The sequence below is a fragment of the Macaca nemestrina genome, chromosome 12, assembly GCF_043159975.1.
Source record: "Macaca nemestrina isolate mMacNem1 chromosome 12, mMacNem.hap1, whole genome shotgun sequence".
NCBI lineage: Eukaryota > Metazoa > Chordata > Mammalia > Primates > Cercopithecidae > Macaca > Macaca nemestrina.
The window spans coordinates 48844358-48871982 of record NC_092136.1 but is presented as its reverse complement, the minus strand read 5'-3'; the positions used below and the strand labels follow the sequence as shown (position 1 = coordinate 48871982).

Sequence of the window (27625 nt, the reverse complement as noted above, 5' to 3'; positions counted from 1 at the left end):
ACTATACACTAGGTCCTGCTCCATAGTGTGCTCCCCAGGGGAGGGACGGTAGTGGCCAAGACAGAATAGTGACAGCAAAAGTGGAGAGGAGGAGATGAATTTGATAGATATACAAAGAACAAAATTGAAAGGAGAGAGAAAAAAGGCAGCTCTTTCTTGGTGTCTTCTCATTCTATAATAATACACATGCTGATGCAAACTTGAGAATATAACCCCTAAAAAAGCAAGGATTTTGTCCTATTCATTGCTGTATCTAGCATTTATTATAGAAAACAGACAATCAGAGCGTGCAACAGAAGTTTATAAAATAGAACTACATAAGTGAAAAACTATGCCTCTTGGCATGTCTTCAGAATCTAGAGCTGGGACCTGAACATTTTTTATGGCATGGACACTTTCAACAGTTTGATAAATACTATGAACCTTTTCCAGACTGTTAAGCATGCAAAATAAGGGAAATCTATTATACTGAAATATAGTTCTTAAAATATTTTTTAAATGTGTGGTCTAGTGATGCAGGTGCTTGTTTACTAACGTACTGCATAATGGATCTGGTGGCAGATGTAATAATTATTCTGATTTTAAAATGGTGATGAGCATAAATGATATTTCAAGATACCTGCAACAGCTGTAATGTGTTATGAAGATATCTATAGTTTCTATTGGTGACCAAGTCACAGGTACTGCTGATACACATTGTGACCTGCTTTCTTAATTGAAAAAAATGTTACCTTTCAGCTAAAGGTTAAAAAGTAGGCCAGGTACAGTGGATACTCTGAATTATCTCCGACAAGGTACCCTAGCACCAGTCTGAGAACTTCAGCTCTATATACAGAGAAGGACCAACATCAAAGGCAGGTATCAAGACCAGGCACAAAACACTGTGTATTCCTTGGTTCGCCCAAGAATATGGACCCTGAGCGGCACGCCCCCAGGGCCTACCCTCTGGCCCCTAAAAGAAGGATGCTGCAACCCAAATGAAAAGATAACTCTTTCAGACTCACGAAATCATTGCCCTTTCTGGAGAACCATCTAAACACCACCAGATCTGTCTGTAGTAGCTTTTCTCTGCTCTCAGATCCTGAGGACCTCAAAGACCTCTCCCAAACACATGATGCCTTCTGTCTCCCAGACAAAAGATTTAGGGAACACTCTCAGTAAAGTCTTTCTAAGAAAAATGTTGAGAAAAGAAAAGAAATCTAAGACAGATTAAAGATGTTTGCCTAGAATCTACTTTCACACCTCCAATGAAGTGTTAAGACAAAAAAAATATATATAGCTATGATATGTTACTTTAAGGATATGCCAAATGTTGTTCCCAAAACATCATATGCAACATCACTATCCCAATTGTTTGCCCAACTGGGCAGTGCTCAACTCTAGAAAGGAGGGTTTTCTAAGGAAGATTTTTCAGGCTGTAAAGGATGAATCTGAAAGCCACTGAACAAAATGTTTTCAGAGCCAGGAATAAGTTTCTAAAATGATACAATAAATGTCAATTCAAACCACCTTCTACCTCCTGTGATGTCTGTGCAGCAAGTGATCAAGATAAGACATGGAAGAAAAGCTAGGAAGAAGAGAAAATAATACAAAGTGGGAGCCCTATAAGAAAACTGAAAGAGAATAGAATTCAAGGCCAAGTCTGCCTCTGTCATCTTCCTGCTTTGTGACTTTGGGCAAGTTTCTTAAGCTCTCATATCCTTCCCTCACCATGAGCATTAAATGAGGTCACATGTATAAAAGTACTTCCCAAATCATGTTTTAAAGATATAAGGCAACAGTATTCCACGCATGAACATGACACAGAGCAGTATCCCAGGATCACGAATCCTAGCAATTCTGGAGTGACACTCAGTAGCGTCACTCGAGGGAAAGAGAAGAACAACTCAAACCTGTTGATGAGTAAAGCCACAGCATCAGCTCAGTTCTATGCCTCCTTAGGAAGGAAAAGTAGAAGGAAGATGAGACTGACTTTCCAACCACCAGCACCACCATGGCTCCAGATCAAGATGTTGATGGAGACTCTGACTTTGCAAGCCCCTCACAGATGAAGGACGAGCTGCAGACCAACACTTTCCTTTAACCCTTCCAGACAATGACAGGCATCTTACCTTGAACTTTCCCATGATCCTTTATCTACAGCTGGAAAGCATGACTTCTGTTCAATCTGTTTTACTACCCACTGTCTAGTATTCATCTTGTGCCCCCAACATGGAAATGGCCAAGCAACAAGTATAGTGGGAGCAGGAGCCCCTACTCCAGCTTGAAGTGTATGACACTGCCTCATATCTTAAGCAGCCAAGAGAGGGCTGTGCCCTGTGGCAACTGGCACCAAGGGCTGCTTGCTTCAGTGCTCTCTAGGATGTCCACTCTGCCTAGGACACCAACTGCCAGTAAAGCAGATCTTCAATCCACCCCACCCTTACCTTCCCTGGGGGACCCAAGATCTTAACACCTGCAGTGAAGGAAATCCATGGAGGCCACCAACAGAGAAGACCTCAGGACTCCTATGTTTGAGCCTAAACACACCTTCCAAGAGCCTCCACACCTGACAGGTGCTACAGGGCGAAACTGCCATTAATTATCATGGCCTCACGCAGCCCAAATGGTACAGACACAGAACAAGAAGGAAAGGGGTTTTACTGGTAAAGGGATCTGCCTGGAAATCTTCTATGATCCAGAAGATAAACCAAATTTCATTCTAATTGCTTTTCAACAAGATAAACAAAGTGGACAAAGCTGACAGCCTCTTCAACACACAGGCCTCTAACCTTCAATGTGAGTTTTCATAATATAATGGATACAAACCCATTATGAGGGGTCACCAGTTGCACGAAATGGCTGCATGGTAGGCTGGCTGAGTACAGTGATAAGATAGCTCAAGAAGGGCTTCGATAGGTAACCACAAGACTGGCAGTGACAGGAAGGAGTGGTCTGAATACTTGAACATGGCTTGGCGACTTCAAAACTTAGAGTCAAATGACAGTACTGGTCATGTGATATTATTCTTGTTTAAATAACTTACAACTTTGTTAACCTGAATCTGACACTCTAGCTTCTTAGCTTCTTCCCCCTCCTGACAAAAGCAACTGCTTTTATGAAAGCATTTTGAGAACACAGTTTCTTTAGACAGAATGGCTGCATTAGAGGTGTAGGGGCAGTACCTTAAAGGAGTATTTGCGGCTTATGCGATCCTCAGGGGCCACAGGCGAGATCACGTAGCTGGGCAAGGGGATGCTCCCGAGGACCGCTTCTTCTCGGCTATCTTTGAATGGAAAAACGCATCAGAACAACCTTCTGGGCAGCTTCCCTGGGCTCATCCGTTCCACTGCTTCCAGAACTTCAGCCAAGTTGTTTCCTCCCCTTGTAATGTCCATCCTCCCCTGACCCACACACGGGCAAAGCTCTATCCATTCTTTTTTTTTTTTTTTTTTTTGAGATGGAGTCTCGCTCTTGTTGCCCAAGCTGGAGTGCAAGGGCACGATCTCAGTTCACTGCAACCTCTGCCTCCTGGGTTCAAGTGATTCTCCTGCCTCAGCCTCCCAAGTAGCTGGGATTACAGGCGCCCCCCACCATGCCCGTCTAATTTTTGTATTTTTAGTGGAGACAGGGTTTCACCATGTTGGCCAGGCTGGTCTCGAAGGCCTGACCTCAGGTGATCCACCTGCTTGGCCTCCCAAAGTGCTGGGATTACAGGCATGAGCCATAGCGCCCGGCCAGCCCTACCCATTCTTAAAAGCCTATCTCCTCTCTTTTTTCTAAGAAGCCTCCTCAGATTCTCCCATGATGGAATTCACTTCTCAGTCCCCGTGAACTGCTTTGAAAGCACCAATAGCAGTCTAGCCTTATCTTAAAAGTAAGCTCTTTCTCCACATTTTGAGACCTCCCTCTTAACAACACGTAGTCCCTAACTTTATGTTCTGGGGCTCCACAGAAGCTCAGATGGCCAATTCAATTCACCAGTTGCCCATCCAACGTCCAATAAATCCAGATGACAGGTTACAAAATACAATCAATGATCCACACTTCTCATTTCTCCAGAGTACCTCAAAGGTGGACCTATGTCCCAAATGGGACAGAAACAGAAATGACTCTGAATCTTGAGACCCTTAGTAGCAGGCAAACTGGATTCTATTTACTTTAACCCAACAGACTGAACTTCCTGTGTCAGGACTGGTAAAACTGAAGACACCAACCATCCACATATGTAAAACTAAACACTTTGGCAGGGTAATAAGCTACTTGTTAGCTCACCTTTATAGTAAAATAAGCAGTAATCAGCAAGCACAAACCACCTCCTTTTCCACAGCCTCATCCCAGAACTGTCCTGCAAAGCAAAGAAAACTAGTCAGGGTCATATCTGGGCATACTGTTGTCCCTTTCCAAGAATGCACAACCTGATTCCAGAACCAAATATTTGCCCATATTCACTCTTTCTTTTAATAAATAAAAAACATGTTATTGAATAACCATTCTTTGAATAGGACATTAGAACTTAGATTAAATAATGGTTTATCCTAAGGAAGCAGGGTTTTTATTTTTGTCTCCTAGAAACAAATTAATGTATAATATTATAAGCCACTTTCTTCTAGAAAGTAAATTAAGAAAGGAATCAGTTCTTAACAAAAAGGTTTTTGTTTGTTTATTATTTAGGTGGCTACGCTATCAAATACCTCCATTTATGCTGACTGGAAAACTGAATTTACATAGAACTATTAAAAAGAGTCTAAGTTACCTAATGAATTAAGTGAGGCAAAGTTCTCATTAGACTATGCTCAGTTCTGTGCCATATAGGATGTATTCTGCTGTTGTGTTTTCCTTCCATTCAATATAAAAGGATTTGGATTCTCTTTGCTATCAAATTGTCTCATAAGAAAAATCTGTCTTTACTCATCTGAAATGTAAATGTTTATATTTATCAATAATGTTTTAAATTATTGTGAATATTTTTTAAAAACATGGCAAAGGCAGAAAAACAGAATGTTTTAGGGTGAGTGTTCTCTCAAACCTAGGAAAACCTCAGAGCATCTTTTAGTTTTAGAGATGGCTGTTCACATCTGTAATCCCAGTGTTTTGAGAGGCTGAGGCAGGAAGATCACCTGAGGCTAGGAATTCAAGACCAGCCTGGGCAACATAGTGATACCCCATCTGTAAAAAAATTTTTTTTAATTAAAAAAATAGAGATGGCTGTTAAATTGTCTTCCTTCTGCAGAAGTTTTTGACAAGCTTGAAAAAAATCTAACAATTTCCAAACTGAAATACAACATGAGGATTGCTCCTCCTCTACTTACTAAAATGCTAAAAGCAAATTTAACTTGATGATTTCAACTGTTTATCAGTTTTATCTTCTGCAAATCAAGAGATGATTTCTAAGGTATTGGCACATGATATTTGCTTTGTCTGGAGACCTCTTATCTATGCTTCCATGCCTGGTTCAAATATCACTTCCTCCAGGAAGCCTTTCTGGACAACCCCCAGTATAGCCACTGTCTGTTGTGTGTCCACAGCACACAGATCCCTTTGGTTACAGTACAGCCAAAGGGCCTGGGCTAGGTGTTGGGAATTATTTACAAATACTTCCCTCTCTCTCCATATGTCAAAGGAGCATCCTTTGTTTAACGGGGACAGGGATGCAAACGGAAGAAGTCAGAGGGTTAAATGACTCAAGTGAGAAAAAGACATGGGCAAATGTAAGAAAAGAGGCAGGACAGGACTGTGAGGGGCAAGTGGGAGCAAGAGAGGGTGGTACCAGGAGTGTCCAACAGAAGAGGCAGGGAGCTGTTGCAGCTGCCATAGGGCCAGAGTTGCAGAGGAAGATTTTAAGGGGACTTTTGGGATTTCTCCTGTGTGCTATGCAATGTAATGCCCTCCTCTGTCTTCCCACAAAGCTTCACCAAAACTTACATTGCAGCTCTGACATTTTTGGATGCTATGCTAGGTGCGAGACGGGGCTGAGTGACAATGTGACAAGTGAGAGATATGCTATCTGCTTCTCCTGGTAGCTGATGAGTTCCTCAAGGGCAGGAACCACGTTACTTTCTCTTGATACTTGCTCTTAGCAGCTTAGGACATGGCAGGCACTTTGCAGCATAGATGAATGAATGACCGGCAAGGAGAGAAGAAGAGCAAAAGAGACAGGGTCTCTAGCTCTGGGAACTCGCAACCCAGCCATGAACAGAGGACCCCAGGCAGGTCAACTGGCAGCAGGGATTCCAATGAAGAATGACCTCAGCCCACAGAGCCGACAAGACTTCCTGACTGAATGCATGTGGGGGAAGGAGGATCTGGTGATAGTGCTGAGGTTTCCAACCTGAGTGCCTGGGAGAATGGTGGTAACATTACTAAGATCTGGAGAAAGCAGTCCTGGGGAAATGGCAGGCCAGCGTAGTGAGGAGATAATGAGCTGAATTTGGCTGAATTGGAATTTGAGATGCTAGGTGGATATGTATGCTAGACAAGGGGGAGAGGAAAAGATGAAAATTTTCAGCCAAATAATAACAAAGAATCTTTGACATCAGGAAGGCCAGGGCAAGTAGAGGACTGGCAGGAAGGCTGGATTCAGGCTGACCACCCACACTGTGGCCTGGACCCCAGGGCAGCCAATAGCACCAGGGGCCAAAGTGGTCAAGTGGGTTTTGGGAGAGAAGCTGTAACCATTGAGCAGACAGTTCACTCATAAGAACAAACAGCAAATAATGCAGTGCAGCAGGTAGAATCCAGCTGCCTCAGACAAACTCAGTAACAGAAAGCTTATGTGCCCGTCCCTAGCTTCCTGGGGACTGGGAAAGGAGAGAACTCAGTCAAAGCCATTTCCTCCACAATTCTCACTCCTCGGCATCCTCACCTGCTTGTGCAGCCAGCCCCTCACCACCACGGGAACATTGGGGTTCCTCCGAATGGCCTGGTCTCTCTTCCCAAAGCTGTGGATTTTATTGCTGGACTTTATGATCTACGAAAAAGCAGACTGAATTTTAGCAGCAGGGAATTTAAGGTGACATAAAAAAGCACTTGTATGTTAGGAGGACCGTCGGCTCTCTCTGCTTCACTCTAAACGGCAGCACCCTTTGATCAAATGAACAGCCAGGAGACAGGGAATGGGCGTGCACATGGCCACAGCATTCTAATTAAAGGCAAGCCCAAGACCTGGCAAACCTCCCAGCTGGGTCACAGAAAAAAAAATTAAAAGGAATTTTTCAATCAACTTTCAGCAGCAGTTGTTGGCTATAATATGTTCCGTGGTTTTCTGAAGCAAAGCTAATTTTTGGTCACAGCTTTTTGCCAATTTCCAGATATTTACCCTTCCTATCTGGGTTCATCCCTTGGCACTCTCCTCCTCTCCTCAATGCTGGTTCTTTACCCTGATCCTTAGTGTTTCTACACCTGGAGCACAAAAACTTCTGGGTCCTTCCCAAGGGCACCCTTTCTCAGGGCCTCATGTCACCAAATCTCTCCAGGCTCTCCTTAACACACAGCTACATGTAAACAGAAACGTGGCCCTCCCAACCACATGAGGAAAGTGAAGAACATGCTCAAGGACCTAGACACCAGTGCTGGATCTGTCAGCAATCACCTGTTTTGTTGCCCAAGGGACATACCCCTCTTGGCCTCAATTTCCTAATCTGTCATTCGGGGAGAACACTTCTATGGGTCTCTCTCACAAAACTATAGTGAAGATCAAATAGACTGCTGGTTACAAAGGGGCTTGGCAAAATATAAAAGAGGGGAAGGAAGGAACAAGGGGCCAGGAGCTCACCTTGGGTCCAGGCTTGGCCTCCAGGGTGGAGGCGGTCCCAGCCGTGGATGTTTCACTGACCATGCTGGACGGTCTTTGGTTTCTCTCTTGCTTCGACATATGTGGATTTGGCCTGTGGGAAGACAGGGGATTCCAGTGAGTAAGAGCTGAGCTGCAGAGTAGGAAGTGCAGTAAGATCAGCTTCAGGTAGGAATTGTTGCTGGGCCTTAGAACAACCCAACCCTGATTGTTTGGAGGCTGCCTGACTCCAGACTGCAGTCAGAGGGCTGCGATGTCCAGCCTGCCCGTATGTTTCAGGGAATCAAGAGGATGACAAACGAGCACATCTCCACAGCCTGACACCCCAACAAAGGAGGACAGACTGTCATCCCTGCTGTTGTCTGGAAGTCCCCACACTCACTCTCTTAATCAGGTATCTGTGACAACGGCCCCATCTGATGGGCATGCACAGATGTGCCACTCTTCTCAGCACACAAGAGCAATCCATGCCCTCACACACACCTCCATTTCCCTGGCTCCCAAAAGAAGCTGTTTATAATTAGTAACAAGAAATCACTTGGCGCACACAACCACACCCCCAGATACACACAGAGAATCCCTTACATAAATGCCAGTGGGGCTTGTCTCCCAAAATAGACTACTCAACAAAGAGTCCTATTCTGGGAACACTCCATTTGCCCCAAAATAGAGCTATCAGAGATATTAACCCATTGTGCTCTGCCTGGAGAGCAGGAAGAAATGAAATAAACCTTGGGCCCCCAGTAAGAATCTCTGGGGCTTCCCCATTAGCATCCCAGACACATGGAACTTCCCACCAAGAAGCTGCCCTGGGATGGCCAACTCTCTGGGAGCAACTCAAGAGCCACTGAAGAGTCCTCCTTACCTGCCTCCGCAGATACCCAGCATTTGCCAGTCTTTCAAGGCAGTGGTGACAAATCCCTCCACACAAATCCAGTACCTATTCCTGGACAGCTGGATGCCTGATGCCAAGACCCTGCTAAGTCCAGGATCAGCAAGCCTTCCTCAAAGTGGAAGTCTCCACGTTCTGTCCACTGCTCCGATAGGCAACAGAATCCAGGTCATTGGAGACCAGGCAGACCACAGAAAACTGAGGCTCTTTGCCTGAAGAGTGGAAAAAATCTGCTTTGGAGGCCTGGGCAAGGACCCTGAGGAGATGGAGCTAGAGGATCCAGGCAGGACGCAACTGACGAAGCAGCATTCAGAAAGTCCTTCACACGAACACTTTTAGAGCGCTGCAATGAGGGAACATCCTAGTTCCCACCATGGAAATATACTGTTTTCTTCGAAGACCCTGCTGCTCAAAAGATAATGATCCTTTCTGTGCCCTGAGACAGAGCCCAATATCCTACACCACAAGGGAAGTTCTCTGCAGAAGTAGCCGTGACTACTGCACTTCCCAAGCAATGCCAGCAGCAGGACCACTGTAGCAGACACCAGCTTCCCAAAGGGCTGGGCCCTGTGGGATGCTTGGCAGCTGGAGACGCAAGTCCTACCAGGCAGAAAGAGCACTGGCTCCTTATCAGTTCAGACACTCACTCCAGATTCCACGCCCCCGGCCTCCAACCCAGCCAGACTTTTGTTGCTGCTCCCCACTCAGAGGGAGAATGTCACCACATTTGCTGTTGGCAGAGGCTGTATGCAACAAGATAACTGCTGATCAGGGGCAGGAAGGCGGCCCAAAAGGCTGCCTTGTCCACCCCCTTTCTCCAGACAGAACTATGTCCAAAACATCCCGGAACCTGGTCTTGCCTGACTCTTCAGACTTCTGGAGGGTCAGACAAGGAAAAAGAGGTCTCAGGTTGCTTCATTTATGGCAGCTGTACCTCTAAGCTAAAATTCAGGATACAAGATCCAACGATAAAAAAGATTTCTTTGAAAAAAAAAATTTTTTTTTTTTTTGAGATGGAGTTTTGCTCTGTTGCCCAGGCTGGAGCACAGTGGCATGATCTCGGCTCACTGTAACTTCCGCCTCCTGGGTTCAAGTGATTCTCCTCCCTCAGCCTCCCAAGTAGCTAGTATTACAGGCACTTGCCACCAAGCCCAGCTAATTTTTGTATTTTTAGTAGAGATGGGGTTTCACCATGTGGGCCAGGCTGGTCTCAAACTCCTAACCTCAGGTGATCCACCTGCCTTGGCCTCCCAAAGTGCTGGGGTTACAGGTGTGAGCCACAGCACCTGGCATGTTTGGGATTTTATCAAATGTAATTTGTTCCCACTTAAGACATTATAGGCTTATTACAGAATATTTGAGAAATATAAGGAAAAAACTGAAAAAAAAAAGAAAAAATGGAGAGAAAAACATCACCCATATTCCAGCTACTGAAAGGAAAACCATTTGTAACACTTGGTATAGTTACATTCATCCTTTTTATATGCCTGGGTTTTCTGCAGGGGAAGGGGGTGGAAAAAGGGTGGTTTTTTGTTTACATATAATCAAAATTATATATGTGACTTTACATCTTTATTTTTAAAACTTATTGTAATGTAAATACTTTCTCCATTAGTTTAAGACAGTTCAATGTCATTTGAAATAACTGCATCATATTCCATCAACTAGATATGCCATTCCACCTCAGTAGGACAAAGAAAAGACCATCTGGATTTGTGACTGGTCAGGAAATCCAAGACAAATAACTACTTTTGCCATTTTTACACCTTACAATCTTTAACAATTTTTTTTTTTTTTTTAAGACGGAGTTTCACTCTTGTTACGCAGGCTGGAGTGCAACAGTGCAATCTCGGCTCACTGCAACCCCCGCCTGCCAGGTTCAAGTGATTCTCCTGCCTCAGCCTACCGAGTAGCTGGGATTACAGGCACGTGCCACCACACCTGGCTAATTTTGTACTTTTAGTAGAGAGGGGGTTTCACCACATTGGTCAGGCTGGTCTCTAACTCCTGACCTCAAGTGATCCACCTGCCTCAGCCTCCCAAAGTGCTGGGATTAGAGGTGTGAGCCATCACAGCCAGCCTAAAAAAATTTTTTTTAACCATCTCACCAGTGCAGTATGAAGAACCGTATAATCTTGACATTTAACTTGACACCCCCCAAACCCGCATATTCTAACCCCATGTCTCCTCCCCACCCTAGCTTCTGGGATGCTAGCTGGCTGGGGAGCTACTCCCAGCCAGTAATATGGGAAGAAAAATGACTTTCCTGTAGCCTTGGTAAGTGAGGAAAGAGAGTACAACTCCCGCCTAGGGAGCCAGGTATAAACAGATTTTGGCTAGAGAATGACCGGTTATGGCCCCAACACTGGACATCAGTGAGGGGCAGTGATGGGCAAGGAGTGGGGAAAGAATAGGAAAACACACATGAAGACAGCTCGACTCCTCATGGTCTATACCGCTCAGCCACACTCATAGAAAACTTATTAGGAGACGTGACTAAAGTTCAAACTACATATGCCCCAGGGAAGGGACTGTGTTGTCTACAAACAGGGAAGATGTCTTTACCAAGGCCCCCCATGAGCAGTGACAGCTCCCAACTCAAGGCATAGACTCAATTCATACTTGGCATCCCTGACCTGGCTCTTTGAAAGGACAAGGCACATACAGCTACCCACTTGTCCAAGTAACAAGGTCAGCCTTCAGAGGATGTTTCTTTGAAGCTCTCAATGTAGAACATGATCTCTCGGTTTTCTAAGGATGACTATGACTTTTGGAAAGAACTAAAAGTTATCTGGAATTACAACTAGTTAAAAATATGGTGGTCATGCTTGGGGATACCATCTGGTATCCAAAAGCAGGGATATGAAAAAAGTTTCAAAAACAATTTTCTCACTTGGCTGAAAACCTGGCTCTGATGGAAACTTCTAGTGGTGGTTTACCGCAATGGGTAATGAGCAATGGGACATCAACAGTGCATGTGTATAGCCTCCCAAAGAGACAACACTGAAAGGAACATCCCTCACTTGGATGCGGGCATTCTGATACATTTGCTTCAGCCAGTTACATCCCACAGGCATGTTTCCCATTAAGAGCCTGGTGGGGCAGACAATGATTTGTCCTCAACTCCTCAGAATGAGTGTACTCTGCTGACGAGCCTCACCTAAGAACAGAGTCTCATCTAAAAACTGTCTCCTCTTCCCAGAGAAGAGCCTGTCCCCCGAGCTGAGCAACCTTGAAAGGCATTCAGTTGCCAGCAGCGTGCCCTCAGGCACAGAGTCACAGAGACCCCTGGGAGAGGAGACCTAAAAACCTGCACATGCAGACGGCTGCTGTCCTCAAATAAAACCTATTATCTTAAAAGCCTGTTTGCCAGGTTTCCGTGTTATCGGAAATCCCAAAGTACAATGGGATGATTTGAACAAAGACTTCCCTCTCCCTGGTTTGGGCTACATGAATGCTGATTATTTTGCTGGAGGTATGTGGGCTGAAGATGAAAACAGTGAGCTAAAGTTTGAACCCAACCTCCTCCCATCTGAAATGAACAAAAGAACTTAGGACTAGACAAAATGAGTCTGGAGATACCCAGTTGGAAAGTGACTTGATTTTCCTCTGAACTTCGTCAAGGATGTGTGCAGTGAGCCTGAGCAGGAAGACACTTTCTCTGTCCCTATCTATAAAAGGAGTGCTTCTGCTTCCTGCATATTCGGGACTAAATGCATATGACACTGACAGATGTAGTAAGAGAGGTTACAGATACAGAAGCTTTTTTTTTTTCTGTTGGGCCTGAAATTAGGTGGGTTTTGCCAATGGGATTTGGTTAATGGGAGCCTCTCAATCAACAGTGTGAGCTGAAGCAGAATGAAGGAATCAGAGCAAGATATCTATGATGCTGCAATAAGTGGTAACCAAGACAATGATCCCCACTTCTTCAGGACAGGTACACAGAGTCAAGCAAGCAGAGGGATTAGGCTGTACTTGTTGAGCACCTACTGCATGCATGCCAGGCACTTGGCCTGCATTATCTCACTTAACCCTGCCAAGTCAGTTTTAGTATCTCTATTTATAGAGGAGGAAACTAAGGCTCATAGAGACAAATAACTTATTCGAGATAGCAATTGGACTCCAAAACCTGGGCTTTGCCACAGAAAGACCCTATGGCAAGTCCCAAGGTCTGAGAGAAGCAGGCTTTTGCTCCTTTCAGCCCTAAGACCAACGCCCAGGGTCAAGGAAAACTGTGGTGGTAGAAAGAGCAAGAGCCCAGAATACCTGGATCTCAGCCCAGTCCTGCAGCTTACTGACTCCTCCACAAGTCACATCAGTTCTCTGGACCTTGGTTTCCAGTTTTGCAAAATAAGTGGAAACCACATCTCATCTCACAAAGTAGTTGTGTGGATAGAAATGACACTGAAAACCATAAAGCACACATTATATACAAAGCATTATTTGGAACTGTTACCAGCGAAGACCCCAGAATTTAAATCCCAGCTACACTTTATTTCCAAGGCATATGTCTCCAGAAAGCTCAAGGTGCCAAACCATTAACTTCTAAACAACAGTCATCTCCTATAAACATCCCAATAGCATTTTATAAATTAAAAAAAAAATTGTTTAAAGCACAGTAATCCTGTGGCTGGAGGATTAGGTTCCCATTCTTTCCCCAGGAGAACAGTAATGTCAAGAATCATCAAGGGCTAGGAGCAGTGGCTCCATGCCTATAAACCTAGCACTTCGGGAGGCTGAGGCGGGAGGATCACCTGAGGCCAGGAGTTCAAAACCAGTCTGGTCTTGAGACTGGTCTCTACTAAAATTAAAAAAAAAAAAATCAGCTAGGCGCAGTGGTTCATACCCATAATCTCAGGCCAAGGCAGGCGGATCGCTTGAGCTAAGGAGCTCAAGACCTGGGCAACATAATGAAGCCCCGTCTCTATGAAAAATTAAAAAATTAGCTGAGAGTGGTGGTGCACGCCTGTAGTCCCAGCTACTTGGGAGGCTGAGGCACAAGGACTGCTTGAACCTGGGAGGCAGAGGTTGTGGTGAGCCAAGATCACACCACTTCACTCCAGCCTTGGCACAGAGCGAGACTCGGTCTCATTCATTAAATAAATAAATAAGTCATCAACACTATGATGGGAGGTTAGAAAGTTATAAGGAAACAAATCTTTTACTGAGAACACCTTATTAAATGACACCTTTATCCCATTAATTCCTGGGAAAACTGGCCCCCAAAGTCATGCTCTGTCCTCAAGGAACCTACACACAGAGAGCTCAGCTAAAACTACTGATATAGAGGAAAAGTAAATGAGAAGAGGGCACACTCACAAACACCAGCACATTTTTTTAGTAGCTTACACCTATCAGCTAAGAGTTGGGGGAAAGCAGTGCACAATGAAAACTAGGAAACAAAAGAAAGCTCTTGTCCCAAACAGGCAGACACCTCCCTCCACACCCCCTCTTCTCAGAGAAAGAGACACACACAGACAGACCGCCAATGCTCACTGTAAACTCCCAACACCCTGGGGGAGGCTGTCTGACACCGGTTTTCATTCAGCAACTGTGGCTTCATTACTCAACTATGGCTTACTGTGTTCCTTCTCCTTCCCCCTCAAGTCCTTTCTTGAACACAGGCTGCAGTTCCTCACCCCACTCTACACCAGGAGCTAGAAACCAGCCCAAACAGCAGCCCCTCACCTTGCATGAAAATAACCCCATAAGCACTGTGTGCCGCCATCCCCACCTCCCCATGCCTGTTCCCCAAATCGGAGTATTGCCCCGAACCTGGTACAAGTCCTTGTTCTGTTGTATGACCCTGGGCCAGTCTCTTCTAACCAGTGCCTCTGGTGAGCCCTCTTCTAGCCTATCTGCTCCTCCTAGCTTAACAAGCAGCTACTTCTCTCATTAGACAATGATATTTTTCATCGGAGATCTGAGCACATCCAAGACTAGGGGGAGGTAAAAGAAGAGGACAAGAAAGGAAGTCACAGGAAGAAACAAAATTACTACTTACAGGAAGCAGCTTCCCTTCCTCACACAGCAAAGCCACCACTGCAGCATTTTTGCCCAGCATAGACAGAGCCAAAGACATGGTTGCTGTGTGGCAATGACTGCATCACCAATGCCAATGCCCTTCAAAACAGCAATACCAAAGGCCCAGCCAACACCCAGGTGTTTGAATGAACTAAAGGCCCCATCACCATCTCTTCCCCTACCTGTGACTGTCACAGACACTGTCTCCTAGTCCAGGGAAGAAAACTGAACAGTCAAGTTTCTGGATCTGCTTGCCAGGTGTTTCCATTTTTCCTCATTTTTCTGCTACCATGGCAACCAAATACAACAGGCAAAGCTAGCCCAAGACTGCCAGCATCTAGAGACAAGGTGCTGGCTATATCAGCTGCAGACAGCAACGCATCAGCCTCACAGCCCAGGGCTCAGCAGATGAGCAACAAGACAGACTCCTGTGGGAGTTTAGGAGCAACTCCCCTCTCCAGTGCTCTAAATCTCATTGCCAGCTTTACCAACTTGTAGCTGCAAGAGGAACAGGAGACAGCCATCTCCTAGCAGCAAGTGATACCCCACCCCCAAGCCCATAATCAGCACATGCCATAGAAGAGTCTCACCCTGCAACCTGCAAAATGAACCACCTTCAGCAAAGAGGTCAAAGATCTGGAAGATAATTCTTACCTTTGGAAACACTATCTTTTTTTTTTTCTTTTTTTTTTTTTTTTTGAGACGGAGTCTTGCTCTGTCGCCCAGGCTGGAGTACAGTGGCACGATCTCGGCTCACTGCAAGCTCCACCTCCCGGGTTCATGACATTCTCCTGCCTCAGCCTCCCGAGTAGCTGGGACTACAGGCGCCTGCCACCACGCCCAGCTAATTTTTTTGTATTTTTAATAGAGATGGGGTTTCACCGTGTTAGCCAGGATGGTCTCGACCTCCTGACCTCGTGATCCACCCACCTCAGCCTCCCAAAGTGCTGGGATTACAGGCTTGAGCCACCGCGCCCGGCCAGAAACACTATCTTTTTTAAGTGCTATCCTCCAAACACCACTCACAACATTCCAGGAAATTCCAACTTTTCCAAAAATCCAATGAGAAAACTGAAGGCTGCTCAAACCCCAATGGAAACAACAAGCTAACCCCCTGGGATGCTGGGAAAGGCAGGTCAAGCAAGGGCACCCTCCAGGTTTGGAACCTCCAAAGTGATCTTGCATATCTTGCAGCTGATGTCTCAGCACACAAGCGGGCCCCTGAACTTCCTAAGTGCATACTCTCTTCTCCCAGCCTTAGGCCCCACCTCAACATCAAATGCTTGGCAGAGCCTGGGGATCGGTGTAGACAGCCTGCTGTCAGTCAGCTGCTAGCATCACTTCTCGGGAATGCTTCTCTCCTCTTCCCCGAGAGCTGCAGAGGTGTTTGTCAGTGGCTCCCAGGGCAGCCCAGCACTGAGGAGAAAACACTCCTGTACATGAGCACCAAACAACAAAACCACAGTCCTGGAAGTTGTGTCAAGGACTACCCCTTTAGGAGGGGCCCTGCTTGTGGCTCTTTTAGCCAGAAAGGGTCTGGCTTCAAGCTCACAATTCAAGAAAGTCACTGAGAATCAGGAAAGAGGCTTAGGAGAGGAGCAAAATGATCCAATCACTGGAAATTAGGCCCCAGGATAAAAGGTTTGAGAACATTTTCTGGAGAAAAGACTACCAAGGAGGCTTGGCATCTTTCAAACAAGTGCAAAGTTATTACAGATGAAATTTCATTGCTACAAATACAATTACAATTAAAATCTTTCTGCAGCAGTAGCCTACTCAATCAGCACACTGAGTATGGACAAGGAATAGGATTGTCCCCGGAAGACCTCTGAAATGAGAAGCAGTATAGCATAGTGTTTAGAAGCATGGCATCTAGGACCAGACTACTTGGATTCAAATCCTGACTCCACCACTTACTCTCTGTGTGACCCTTGGCAAGACTCTTAACCTCTCTGTGCCTTAGTATTCATGATAATAATGGTATCTTCCTCACAGGATTGCTGTGAAAATTAAAAATATGTAAAGCACTTAGAAAAGTACCTAGTAATAGTAAGGGTGCTATGTGTTAGCTATAAAAGTAATAATAATACTAACAATACTATTTTTTTTTTTTTTTTTTTTTTTTGAGACGGAGTCTTGCTCTGTGCCCCAGGCTGGAGTGCAGTGGCGCGATCTCGGCTCACTGCAAGCTCCGCCTCCCCAGGTTCACGCCATTCTCCTGCCTCAGCCTCCCGAGTAGCTGGGACTACAGGCGCCCGCCACCTCGCCCAGCTAATTTTCTTGTATTTTTAGTAGAGACGGGGTTTCACCGTGTTAGCCAGGATGGTCTCGATCTCCTGACCTCGTGATCCGCCCGTCTCGGCCTCCCAAAGTGCTGGGATTACAGGCTTGAGCCACCGCGCCCGGCCTAACAATACTATTAATATTATTCATTTTAAAAGCTCCCAACTCTTATTCTAGGAGGTAGAATACTTCATTTAATGTTAAAGAGGAAATTCTAGATCCTGAAACAAGGGATGCTATAAAGTGTCTGATATGGTTTGGCTGTGTCCCCACCCAAATCTCATCTTGAATTGTAGCTGCCATAACTCCCACATGTCATGGGAGGGACCCAGTGGAAAGTAATTGAATCATGGCAATGGGTTTTTCCCATGCTGTTCTTGGCTTTACAAAGGGGAGTTCCCCTGCACATGCTCTCTTGCCTGCAGCCATGTAAAATGTGATTTTGCTCCTCATTCGCCTTCCGCCATGATTGTGAGGCCTCCCCAGCCACGTGGAACTGTGCCAATTAAACCCAGTCTCAGATATGTCTTTATTAGCAACGTGAGAACAGACTAATACAGTCTTTCTCAGAAAATTATGGACTGGGTTGAAATTTGTCTGCCTATAGCTTTCACTCATTGATCTGACACCTGCCTTTGCCAGCCACATAATAAATGTACCCCACTTCCACTTGCTAGCCCTTCTCGAAGACTTTTACCACATCCTCAATCTTCTCTCCTGCAGATTAATCACAACAGGTCACAGGATAGGGGTTCTAGAACCCTCGCCATAATGGTCCCGCTCCTCAGGGGAATATCAATTGCTCAACACCTCTCTTAAAATGCAGTATCTAGAACATGGTGTCTGGAGGTTGGCATGCCCTTGGTACTCCATCAATTTGTACTGAATGGATGAATGAAGTGGTTCACAAAAACCATGATATAACAGAACTATTCTCCCTTTTCTCTATGCATTGTAATTTTATTAATACAGCCTGAGCTTGTATTAGCTCTCCCATGAGGCATTTTCACATACCTGCTGGCTTGGTGGGTAAAGGAGTGTCCCCTGGGGGAACAAGAATACAGAACCCATTGACTGATGCCTACGCCCCTCAGGGGGTATAATAAAAAACCGGTGGCATAACAGAAAAGGTCAAATGAGAAAATTAGCACTCTAGGCCAGGCGGGTGGCTCATGCCTGTAATCCCAGCACTTTGGGAGGCTGAGGCAGATGGACTGCTTGAGGCTAGAAGTTCAAGACCAACCTGGGCAACACAGTGAAACCCCATCTCTACTAAAAATACAAAAATTAGCTGGGTGTGGTGGTCACCCAGACACCACAGAGTTTTTTGAAACTCTGTCTCAAAAAAAACAAGAGGGTAGAGGAGAGTCCATCAGGTGACCTATGATGGACATGAAGCAAACATGAGAAATCAGCGTTTGCTGTTTTAAATCATGGAGATTTTGTTTGTTGTTACTACGGCAGACCCTAGCCTACCTAGCCTGATTCTATATGACTGACACAGGAACAGCAACACTCAGAGCTCATGTCCTCTGGCCCCCAGCTCACAGCTTTCACATTATTTCTTTTCCTTATGCCTCTAACCTGTAAAATGAGAAACCATCGTTTGGAGGGGCATACATGGGTTATTCCAAGCAGCTCAGGCAAGTCCTACCTGCCATCAGTGGGGAGATGTATCTGTTCACACCAATAATGCCCTAGGAGAAGTCACCATGGAGATGGGTTTAAAATTTTTTTTCTTTTATTCCCACAGAAGAAGAAACTCAAGATTATGTGACTGAAATCCACCTAAGATTGTCACTGCAGCCCAGAGAATGGATGGACACTTGGTGGGTGAAGTGGGAAGACACCTGGAGGTGAAGAGAAGAACTTGGGAGTAATTTAGAAGGGATGAAAAGAGCAAGTCGCCTAAATCAGTGGTTCTTAAACTTTTACCGCATCAGAATCACCTGGAAGGCCTGTGAAACCACAGATTGCTGGGCCCTACCTCCAGAGTCTCTGATTCATTAGGCCTGGGGTGGGGCCAAGAATTTGCAGTTCTAACACCTTCTCAGGTGATGCTGATTCAGAGACCACACTTTGAGAACCGCTGCTCCAGAAGAATTAGCTACAAGAAACTGAGGGGTGGAGGCTCTGGCAAGAGGAGTCAATGTGGTTACAGCTCTCCAGTGCTTGGCCTTAGTGGATTCTCTTTGGAGAAGAAAAAGAAAGGAGCCAGTTTTCCTTTTTCCACCCAAGACATTAGTCTCAAACATAACACACTACACAACAAAATTAAGCTCCTCTAAGGGAACAAAACAAGAATCTCATTCATTTGCATAATTTAAAAAAACTCGTTCTGTGAGAAGAAATCATGCCGCACTCACCCTCCAGAGCTTCCCCAGGAGGTAAATCTAAGTGTATTTCATTTAGGAGGAAGCAATTTAGGTAACTGGTTGCAGCCCCTTTTTTAACCTTATCTACACACTCCCCTTCACAAACCTCCATTGCAAGTCAGCTTTCTTGCACTTTGACCCCACCAAGGCTGGTCACACTCTCCTCAGCTGTGAAAGACACCTACACACATGCACGTGTACACACTTATCTTCCCTTATCTAAATCTTCCCTCTTCCTCCAGTTTAGGGCCAGAGGCTTCAAGAATATCTTTCCTCTCTTTCATTCCTATCACAGTCAATCAATCACCAAATCCTGTTCATTTTACTTCCCAAGTACCTCCAGAATCCATCCAGTGCTCCTCATTTTTCACTTTAACTCAACTGGTATAGATCCCCCATGCTCTACCCTCCTTCCCCTCTAGGTTTTTGCCCAGGTTGTTCACCTTGACTAGACTGATCTCAATTTAAACCACATCCCCTTCCAGATGAGGAGGCCATCTGTGGTCCCTAAGCTAGGTTAGAGTCCCCTTTATCAATTCCCATTGAACTCTATGTTTCCTCTATCATGAACATTTATCACATTTGTGATCTCTTATTACCACAGCAGACCCTAGCCTATTCTGACTGATTCTGTATGACTGACGCAGGAATTAGAACACTCAGGACTCATGTCACCTGGAACCATCATATTATAGCTTTCACATTACTTCTCTTCTCCATGCCTCTAATCTGTAAAATGAGAAACTATCCTTTGAGGGGCATGCACACATTATTCTGAGCATCTCAGGTGAGTCCTACCTGCCAACAGTGGGGAGATGTATCTGTTCACACCAATAAGAGCAAGCAAATTCCCTACTCAACCGTAAGCTCCTCACCACCAGGATCACATCTGTGTTGCTTGCTGCTGTACCTGTAGAGTCCAGCACAGCCCCAGACACAGTGTAGGTACTCACTAGGTATTTAATAAGTGCAGGAATCCTCCCTTCTTCTCAATGCCTATAGCATATTCTGCCTGTTGTAAGGAAAGTCTGGCCAATCAGTGCCACACACCACCTGAGACAAGCATGTACCCCCATGACATCCAGGAGATGGAATCTAGAGGGGAAAAACTAAGCCTTGAAAAGAAGGTGCATCTTCCCCTCGGAAGCTGGATGGAACTGAGATTAACTACAGAGATGTTTCGGTAGTAGGAAAGAGGCTACCTTTTGAAGAGAAGTGGTCAGTAGATAAAGTCTTTTGTTAAGAATGAGAGGAGAAGGAATTGTGTGTGACAAATGTTTTGTAATGGTAGGTCTGCATTTTCTAGCAGCTCTTATGGAAGTTGGTAAGTTCCCAAGCTAAAGGTTCTGATGGACTCTCTGTCCAGACTTAACAACAGGCACCCGTGTCTCCAGGATGCCTGAGGACTGAACTCAGTGACTTCCCAAGAGCTTCTGACCTTCAGGATTCTATAAACAAATTTATTCTGAGCTGGAATTTGGGGAATCCACATCCTGGCTCTTTTTAAACAGCAGTTCGTTCTCAATCTAGGAGACAAGACAATCTTTACTCACTCTCTTTATTAGTATTAATGCTTCCAAAGTCAGACTCCCAACTCCAGCCCCTGACTGTCGTCTCCTATGGACCACCAGCATCAAAATAACTTAGGAAGTGGCCTCTGACTATGACAGGAGTTGGACTTGATGAGGAGAACACCACGCAAAGGCAGCACAGGCCTTGAAGCCTGGCTAACCTGGGATGGCATCTTGGCTGTCCTAGCTGTGTGTCCTTGGGCACTTCCTTGGGTCTCAGGTTCTTCATCTCTAAAATGGCGATGGTCTATCTCTCAGGATGATCCCATTAAATGAGATAGGCGTGTAAAGCCTCCGGCACAGAGCATACGTGCAAGGATGTCAGTTTCATCATAATTATAGCTTTCTAGCTTTAAACGTACTGTGGGATAATGATTCTAAGCTGAAAATACTATAGAGATGAAATGACACGTTTGGAATTTGCTTCAAAATAATCTAGGGGATGAGAGTGAAGGGATAGATAAAATAAAATTAGCCATGTTTTGGAAATTGTTGAAAATGAGCAATGAGTATATAGAATTTATTACCATATCTCTTTTTGTATTTTTTTCCATAATAAAAAGTCTAAAGGTGTAGGTATTAAGGGAGGGAAATGCTGTAAAAATATAAATACTGAGAGTTTATTTTAAGATTATATTTGGTCTACGTGACTAAACAGAGGAAAAATGATTTGAAGAAGGAAAAAACCTTTAAAGCTAACATCTATTTGTTACTTTCCGAAACATAAATGTTTTCTTCAAATAGAACTGTCTCAAATGAATGGAAGGGGGCAGAGCGATGCACATTTCTTGCCTTCCTTTTTTGGGAAAACACATCCTGCTTGGGCTGTACATGTATTTTTACGTAGACAAGTCCTGGGTGGTAGAGCCCACCTGAGCATCCGAGAGCCCTGCTGAAACTGAGCTGAGGAACAGGAAAGTTCCCATGTTAGGAAAAGAGAACAGAAAGAACTCAAAATGTTCAGCGATGATGGGGATTACCAGCTCTCCTCTCTTTGGATTTTGGACTCTTATTTGAGGCTTCCCTGGGAGCCTGATTCAGCTCAGTCTGAGGGGACACCCCCTGCCTCCACCCACAACACACACATGTTTTAAGAGATGGGGTCTAGGGCAGGATGTGGTGGCTCACGCCTGTAATCCCAGCACTTTGGGAGGCCGAGGCAGGAGGATTGATTCAGCACAGGAGTTTGAGACCAACTTGGGCAACATGGTGAAACCCCATCACTACAAAAAACACAAAAATAAGCTGGGTGTGGTGGTGCATGCCTGTAGTCCCAGCGACTTGGGTGGCTGAGGCAGGAGGATTGCTTGAGCCCAGGGAGGTCAAGGCTGCAGTGAGCCAAGATTGTGCCACTGCACTCCAGCCTGGATGACAAAACAAGACCCTGCCTCAAAAAAAAAAAAGATATTTGGTCTTGTTAACCTTGAACTCCCGGGCTCAAATCCATCCTCCCACCTCAGTCTCCCAAGTATCTGGTAATACAGGTGTGTGTCAGCTATATTTCCACCCAGATGAGTGGGTCCTCTCCGAACAGGGCTAATGTACCAGAAGATGTATCAGGAGAAAGGGTTCACTCAGGGGAAATGGAACTTTAAAGAAGCTCTGACAGTACCCATCATAGCACATCCCTGTATCAACTCTCCTCTTCCACAGCTTGCCACTGAGAGAAGTCTGGAGATTGAAAAATAAAATTCTTCTCACATTCCTGTTTGGATCAACCAACTCACTCACTCCAAGCCCCTCTGTCTCAGAGAAAACAGTCCAGCAAGTTTTGTCTTCAGCAAATGCCTTTAGTATCCCATAACTCTGCCCAGATAAGGAGAATACATAAAAATACTTACTCTTCTTGAAGAATGAATTCACTGTTTTCCGGAGAAAACTGCCCCGTCACAGGATGCCTGAATGCTGTGGTCTGCTGGTTATGGCTAAAGAGAAAGAGAGATGATGGATGAGAATTCATGTGAATGAAAGGAGTACAGACATGACAGGTCAGTCAGCAATGTCTGGCGACCCTGGTCATCGAAGGTTTCTCACAGGGGGAGAAATGTGGGCCTTTCCCCTGAGACACACTTAGTCTGTCAGAAACCTGCCACACTAAGAAAAGCCCAAGAATTTCCAGCTCAGGTGCCAGAGCCCACCTACGAGACAGGGAGACTTCTAAGGAAGTCTTGGCTCCAAGAGAATACTGCATCTTGGAGAGACATTCCATGAAGTACTTACTCCAGCAAACTGAGACGATGAGCAAAAAGTCACTTTAAGACAGTACGAGCTAAAACAAGAATGAAGGAAAGCAGATGACACTTCCGACAGCTTCCAAATCCATGAACCTAGTGAAAGAATTCTAAGAATTAACCACCCACCCAGAAAAATCTATCTTCTGAAAATTCTTCTCCCTACAACAAAATGTCTTCACTTCAATGATGGGATATAATCATTGGGCATGTCTCTGCAACACAACCTGCACAATTTCAGCACGGTGGAGTTTCTATCACCCTTTTGAAGTTAGGAAGGATCAGCTTCCACACCAGGCTGACAGACACAAACAAAGCATGTAGGTGTTTTGTGCATCAACAAAGGCTGCTTGGTTCTTTGAAAGGGCGGAGGAGCTGGCTCTAGAGACTGTTGGTTTGCTCCACAAATAAACTAAACTAAACCTCCTCTTTTTAAAACAAAATATGATTTATTTAAATTTCTTTTAAGATCATAGTCATTGCAGACTTTTTTTTTTTTTTTTTTTTTTTTTTTTTTTTTTTTAAAGACAGAGTCTCACTCTGTTACCCAGGCTGGAGTGACGCAATCTCGGCTCACAGCAACTTCCCCCTCCTGGGTTCAAGCAATTCTCCTGCTTCAGCCTCCCAAGTAGCTGGAATTACAGGTGTGCACCACCACGCCAGGCTTATTTTTGTATTTTTAGTAGAGACGGGCTTTCCCCAATGTTGGCCAGGCTGGTCTCAAAACCTTGACCTCAAGTGATCCACCCACCTCAGCCTCCCAAAGTGCTGAGATTACAGGTGTGAGCCACTGTGCCTGGCCTGTAGACATTTTTTAAAATGTAAAAAGTAAAAAGTCACCCATGACCTCTCTATGTGGAGATATACCTGGGTATTTTCACCTTCCAAGTTTTTAATTTTCTTCTACTTAAAAGAATCACTTCAGGCTACTGAGAGTGATTTTACTGTATACAAAATTCTATGTCCTGCTTTTTCACTTCCTATTAACATAGAAAAAGTCCTATGTCATTAAGACTTCTTTATTCGAAATAGCTGAATAATAGTCTTATCATACGAATGTAAACAAAAATTTTTTTGACAGGGTCCTGCTCTGTTGCCCAGGAAGAGTACAGTGGGGGGTGATCGTGGCTTACTGCAGGCTCAAACTCCTGGGCTCAAGCAATCCTCCCACCTCAGCCTCCCAAGTGGCTGGGACTACCGGTACGTGCCACCACGCCCAGCTAAGTTTTGGGTTTTTTTGCAGAGATGAGATCTCACTATGTTGCATAGGCTCGTCTCAACCCTCAGCCCACCAGGCTTGCTTCCCAAAGCGTTAGGATTATGTCTGGCCAAATGTAATTTTTTTTACATACAACCACTCAAAAAGTTGCCTACTGGGCACCCACGTGCTGGGCACTCCTTTAGGTACTGGAGATAAAAGGTGAACAAAAAGTCCTTATCCCATGGTATTTACATTCTAGAAAGATTTAAACTCTTCTAATGCTAGATATTTTGGGTGCCTCCCCCCACTATTATAATCTATATCTCTTTCAATGTAATTTGAATTTTGCAATTCAAATTTTTCCTTGGGTTAAAGTCTCAAAGGTAAAATTACGGAATCAAAGGGCATGGTCATTTTTTAAGGTTCCTAGTATAGACAGTTAAAATGCTTTCATAATCAATAGATCATCTCAGTTTGGTATTGTTAAAATATTAGCCCCATCTCCAAACTGAGGACTAAATCTCCCTAGAGATTACTGTCTAAATCAGTATAGCACAAAGGTTATCAAAGAAAAACTCTCTAGGCCTACAAAGTTTTTTTTACACCATCCTAATGCCTGGTCAGAATCTCCAATGTCCAGGTGTCTGGGATAACCTGGGCACTGAGGGTTAGAGCAACCTGAAAACCCTAACAAGCCAAATGTGAAGCCAGCCATGAGGCCAGATTGTTCCTTAGTCCTGCAACTATGCACCGCCTCACCATACTGTCACCCTTCCCAACCATAGCCAGCCTCTGAATTCCCTCCTCCTGGTCCCAGGCAAGCCCGTGGAATTCTATGACCTCATTTGGCAAACAGCAGACTAGTCTTCCCAAAAAAGCAGAGTTAAGGCTGAGCATCTAAGATAAGGACAAGAAGCAGAAACAGGCCTTCTTAACACCTGTTTTAAAAATCCTTGCACCACATTCAATGGTTAGGCTTTATTTATACCCAGCTTTTTCTTTTTTCTTTTGAGATGGAGTGTCGCTCTGTCGCCCAGGCTGGAGTGCAATGGCATGATCTTGGCTCACTGCAACCTCTGCCTCCCGGGTTCAAGTGATTCTCCTGCCTTAGCCTCCCAAGTAGCTGGGATTACAGAAACCTGCCACCACATTTGGCTAATTTCTGTATTTTTAGTAGAGGCAGCGGTTCACCATGTTGGCCAGGCTGGTCTCGAACTCCTGACCTCAGGTGATCAGTCCACCTCAGTCTCCCAAAGTGCTGGGATTACAGGTGTGAGCCACCACTCCTGGCCCATCTTTTTCCAGAGACTTATCTCCACTTGCCAGAGGATCTGAAAACGCAAACTCTAAATCTAAACCTGCCCATTTCCACCTGGAGGGGAAAAAAAAAGCCCTGCTCGTAACAGAAATAACCATAAAACATTAACACAGCTATCTGTGATTATCTCTAACGAGGTTTGCAGTTTACAAAGCATTTTCTTACTCATCTGGGCTATTACCACCATCAGTCCCACCATCAATGAGGAAATAGGGCTCAGAGAGGTAAATGTGGTTGGGGGTTGCCTGGTACAAGATAACTTTGTTGATAAATTGTAAGACTGGGACATGGGGCAGGTGCAGTGGGTCACACCTGTAATCCTAGCACTTCCTGGGGCTGGGGCAGGTGAATCGCTTAAGCCTAGAAGTTTGAGATCAGCCTGGGCAACATGGTGAAACTTTGTCTCTACAAAAAGTACAAAAATTAACCAGGCATGGTGTCACACACCTGTAGCCCCAGCTATTTGGGAGGCTGAGTTAAGAGGATCACTCGAGCCAGGAGGTCGAGGCTGCAGTGAGCTGTGATTGTGCCACTGCACTCCAGCCTAGGTGACAGAGTGAGGCTCTGTCTCAAAAACAAAAAAGTGATAAGACTGGGAAATGACTCCAGGTCTTCTATTTCTAAATTCTGTGTTCTCTGTATGATAACCTGCTTTCCCTTTCCCTTAGGAGTCTCAGGGGGGCAGCTTCCTGGCCATGATCAGAAAGCCCTAAAGACACAAGGCATCAGAAAAACAGCACCAGCTGCCACTATTCCCTCTCATTCTTTATCTCCCTCTTTCCCCTTTTGTCCAGGGCCAAAGTTCTGAGTGACAGCACTTGTGTGGCACTCAGTAGTCCCCAAACAGCCTTCGGTTCTACCATAAGATCAGCTGGTGGATCTCTGGCAGATGAGGGTAAAAAGCAAATCTTCTACAGGCGTGGGGCAGATCCAGCAGCCAGTGACCACCACTTCATATACACTGTACAATTTTTTTTTTTTTTTTTTTTTTTTTTTTGAGACACAGTCTCGCTCCATTGCCCAGGCTGGAGTTCTGTGGCGCGATCTCCACTCACTGCAAGCTCCGCCTCCCAGGTTCACGCCATTCTCCTGCCTCAGGCTCCCGAGTAGCTGGGACTACAGGCGTCCGCCACCATGCCCTGCTAATTTTTTGTATTTTTAGTAGAGACGTGGTTTCACCATGTTAGCCAGGATGGTCTCCATCTCCTGACCTCGTGATCCGCCCCCCTCAGCCTCCCAAAGTGCTGGGATTACAGGTGTGAGCCACCACATCTGGCCTACACTGCACAATCTTAACAGCAACTCCTGGGCTCCCCACCCCAAACTGTACCAGCTTAAATAAACTCAGGGTTCTAAGTAAATGAATCTTGAGCTGCAGAGTTTAGGCACTAAGATGAATTTTACATTCTAACATTAGAAGAAAGGTAATTTTTAAAAAGCCAACACAAAATAGCTGTCATTTGATCAGACCTAGAGACAGTTCTTCAAAATTCTTTCCCTAATATGGATGCTGCCCTCTTTGCCAAAAGAGTTTTCAGTCACAGTGTCAACACCACCACCACCATCTCCTGCAATTTACAAGGAGTTTTTTGTTTGTTTGTTTGTTTGTTTTGAGATGGAGTCTCGCTCTGTTGCCCAGGCTGGAGTGCAGTGGCCGGATCTCAGCTCACTGCAAGCTCCGCCTCCCGAGTTTACGCCATTACAAGGAGTTTTAACTAAGGAGCTTTAACTGTGCTTACATTCATCATCTTATTTGCCCCTCCAAACTACCCATTGAAGTAAGCAGGGTAGATATTTTCATCCCCATGTTAAACATAAGGAAACTGAGGTTCCAGGTTATGGGATGTTACTAGAATACTATTTTTTTTTTTTCAAAAAGACTCATACATTGAGAAAAGAGATGAACCAGTGTAATGGCTTCTGAATACTGAAGTCTTAAAATTTCTTTTTTTTTTTTTT

The 27625-nt window shown here is 44.9% G+C and overlaps 1 protein-coding gene across 19 annotated transcripts in view; it reads right to left on the bottom strand.

Moving 5' to 3' along the window:
- The window catches only part of LOC105486946 (pleckstrin homology domain containing A7), a 243839-nt gene that overhangs the window by 77978 nt on the left and 138236 nt on the right, over positions 1-27625 (bottom strand). For 17 of the 19 annotated variants that reach the window (XM_071075024.1, XM_071075026.1, XM_071075027.1 and 14 more), the window contains 5 exons: positions 22758-22841; positions 7754-7865; positions 6845-6949; positions 4255-4327; positions 3165-3265 (listed from right to left, as the gene is read on the bottom strand). In XM_071075024.1, coding sequence (XP_070931125.1) covers positions 3165-3265; positions 4255-4327; positions 6845-6949; positions 7754-7865; positions 22758-22841 — 475 coding nt within the window. Of the gene's footprint in view, positions 1-3164; positions 3266-4254; positions 4328-6844; positions 6950-7753; positions 7866-8636; positions 8833-14869; positions 15094-22757; positions 22842-27625 lie in introns of those variants that run through there. The other 2 variants (XM_071075032.1, XM_024794541.2) reach the window with 2 other exon arrangements.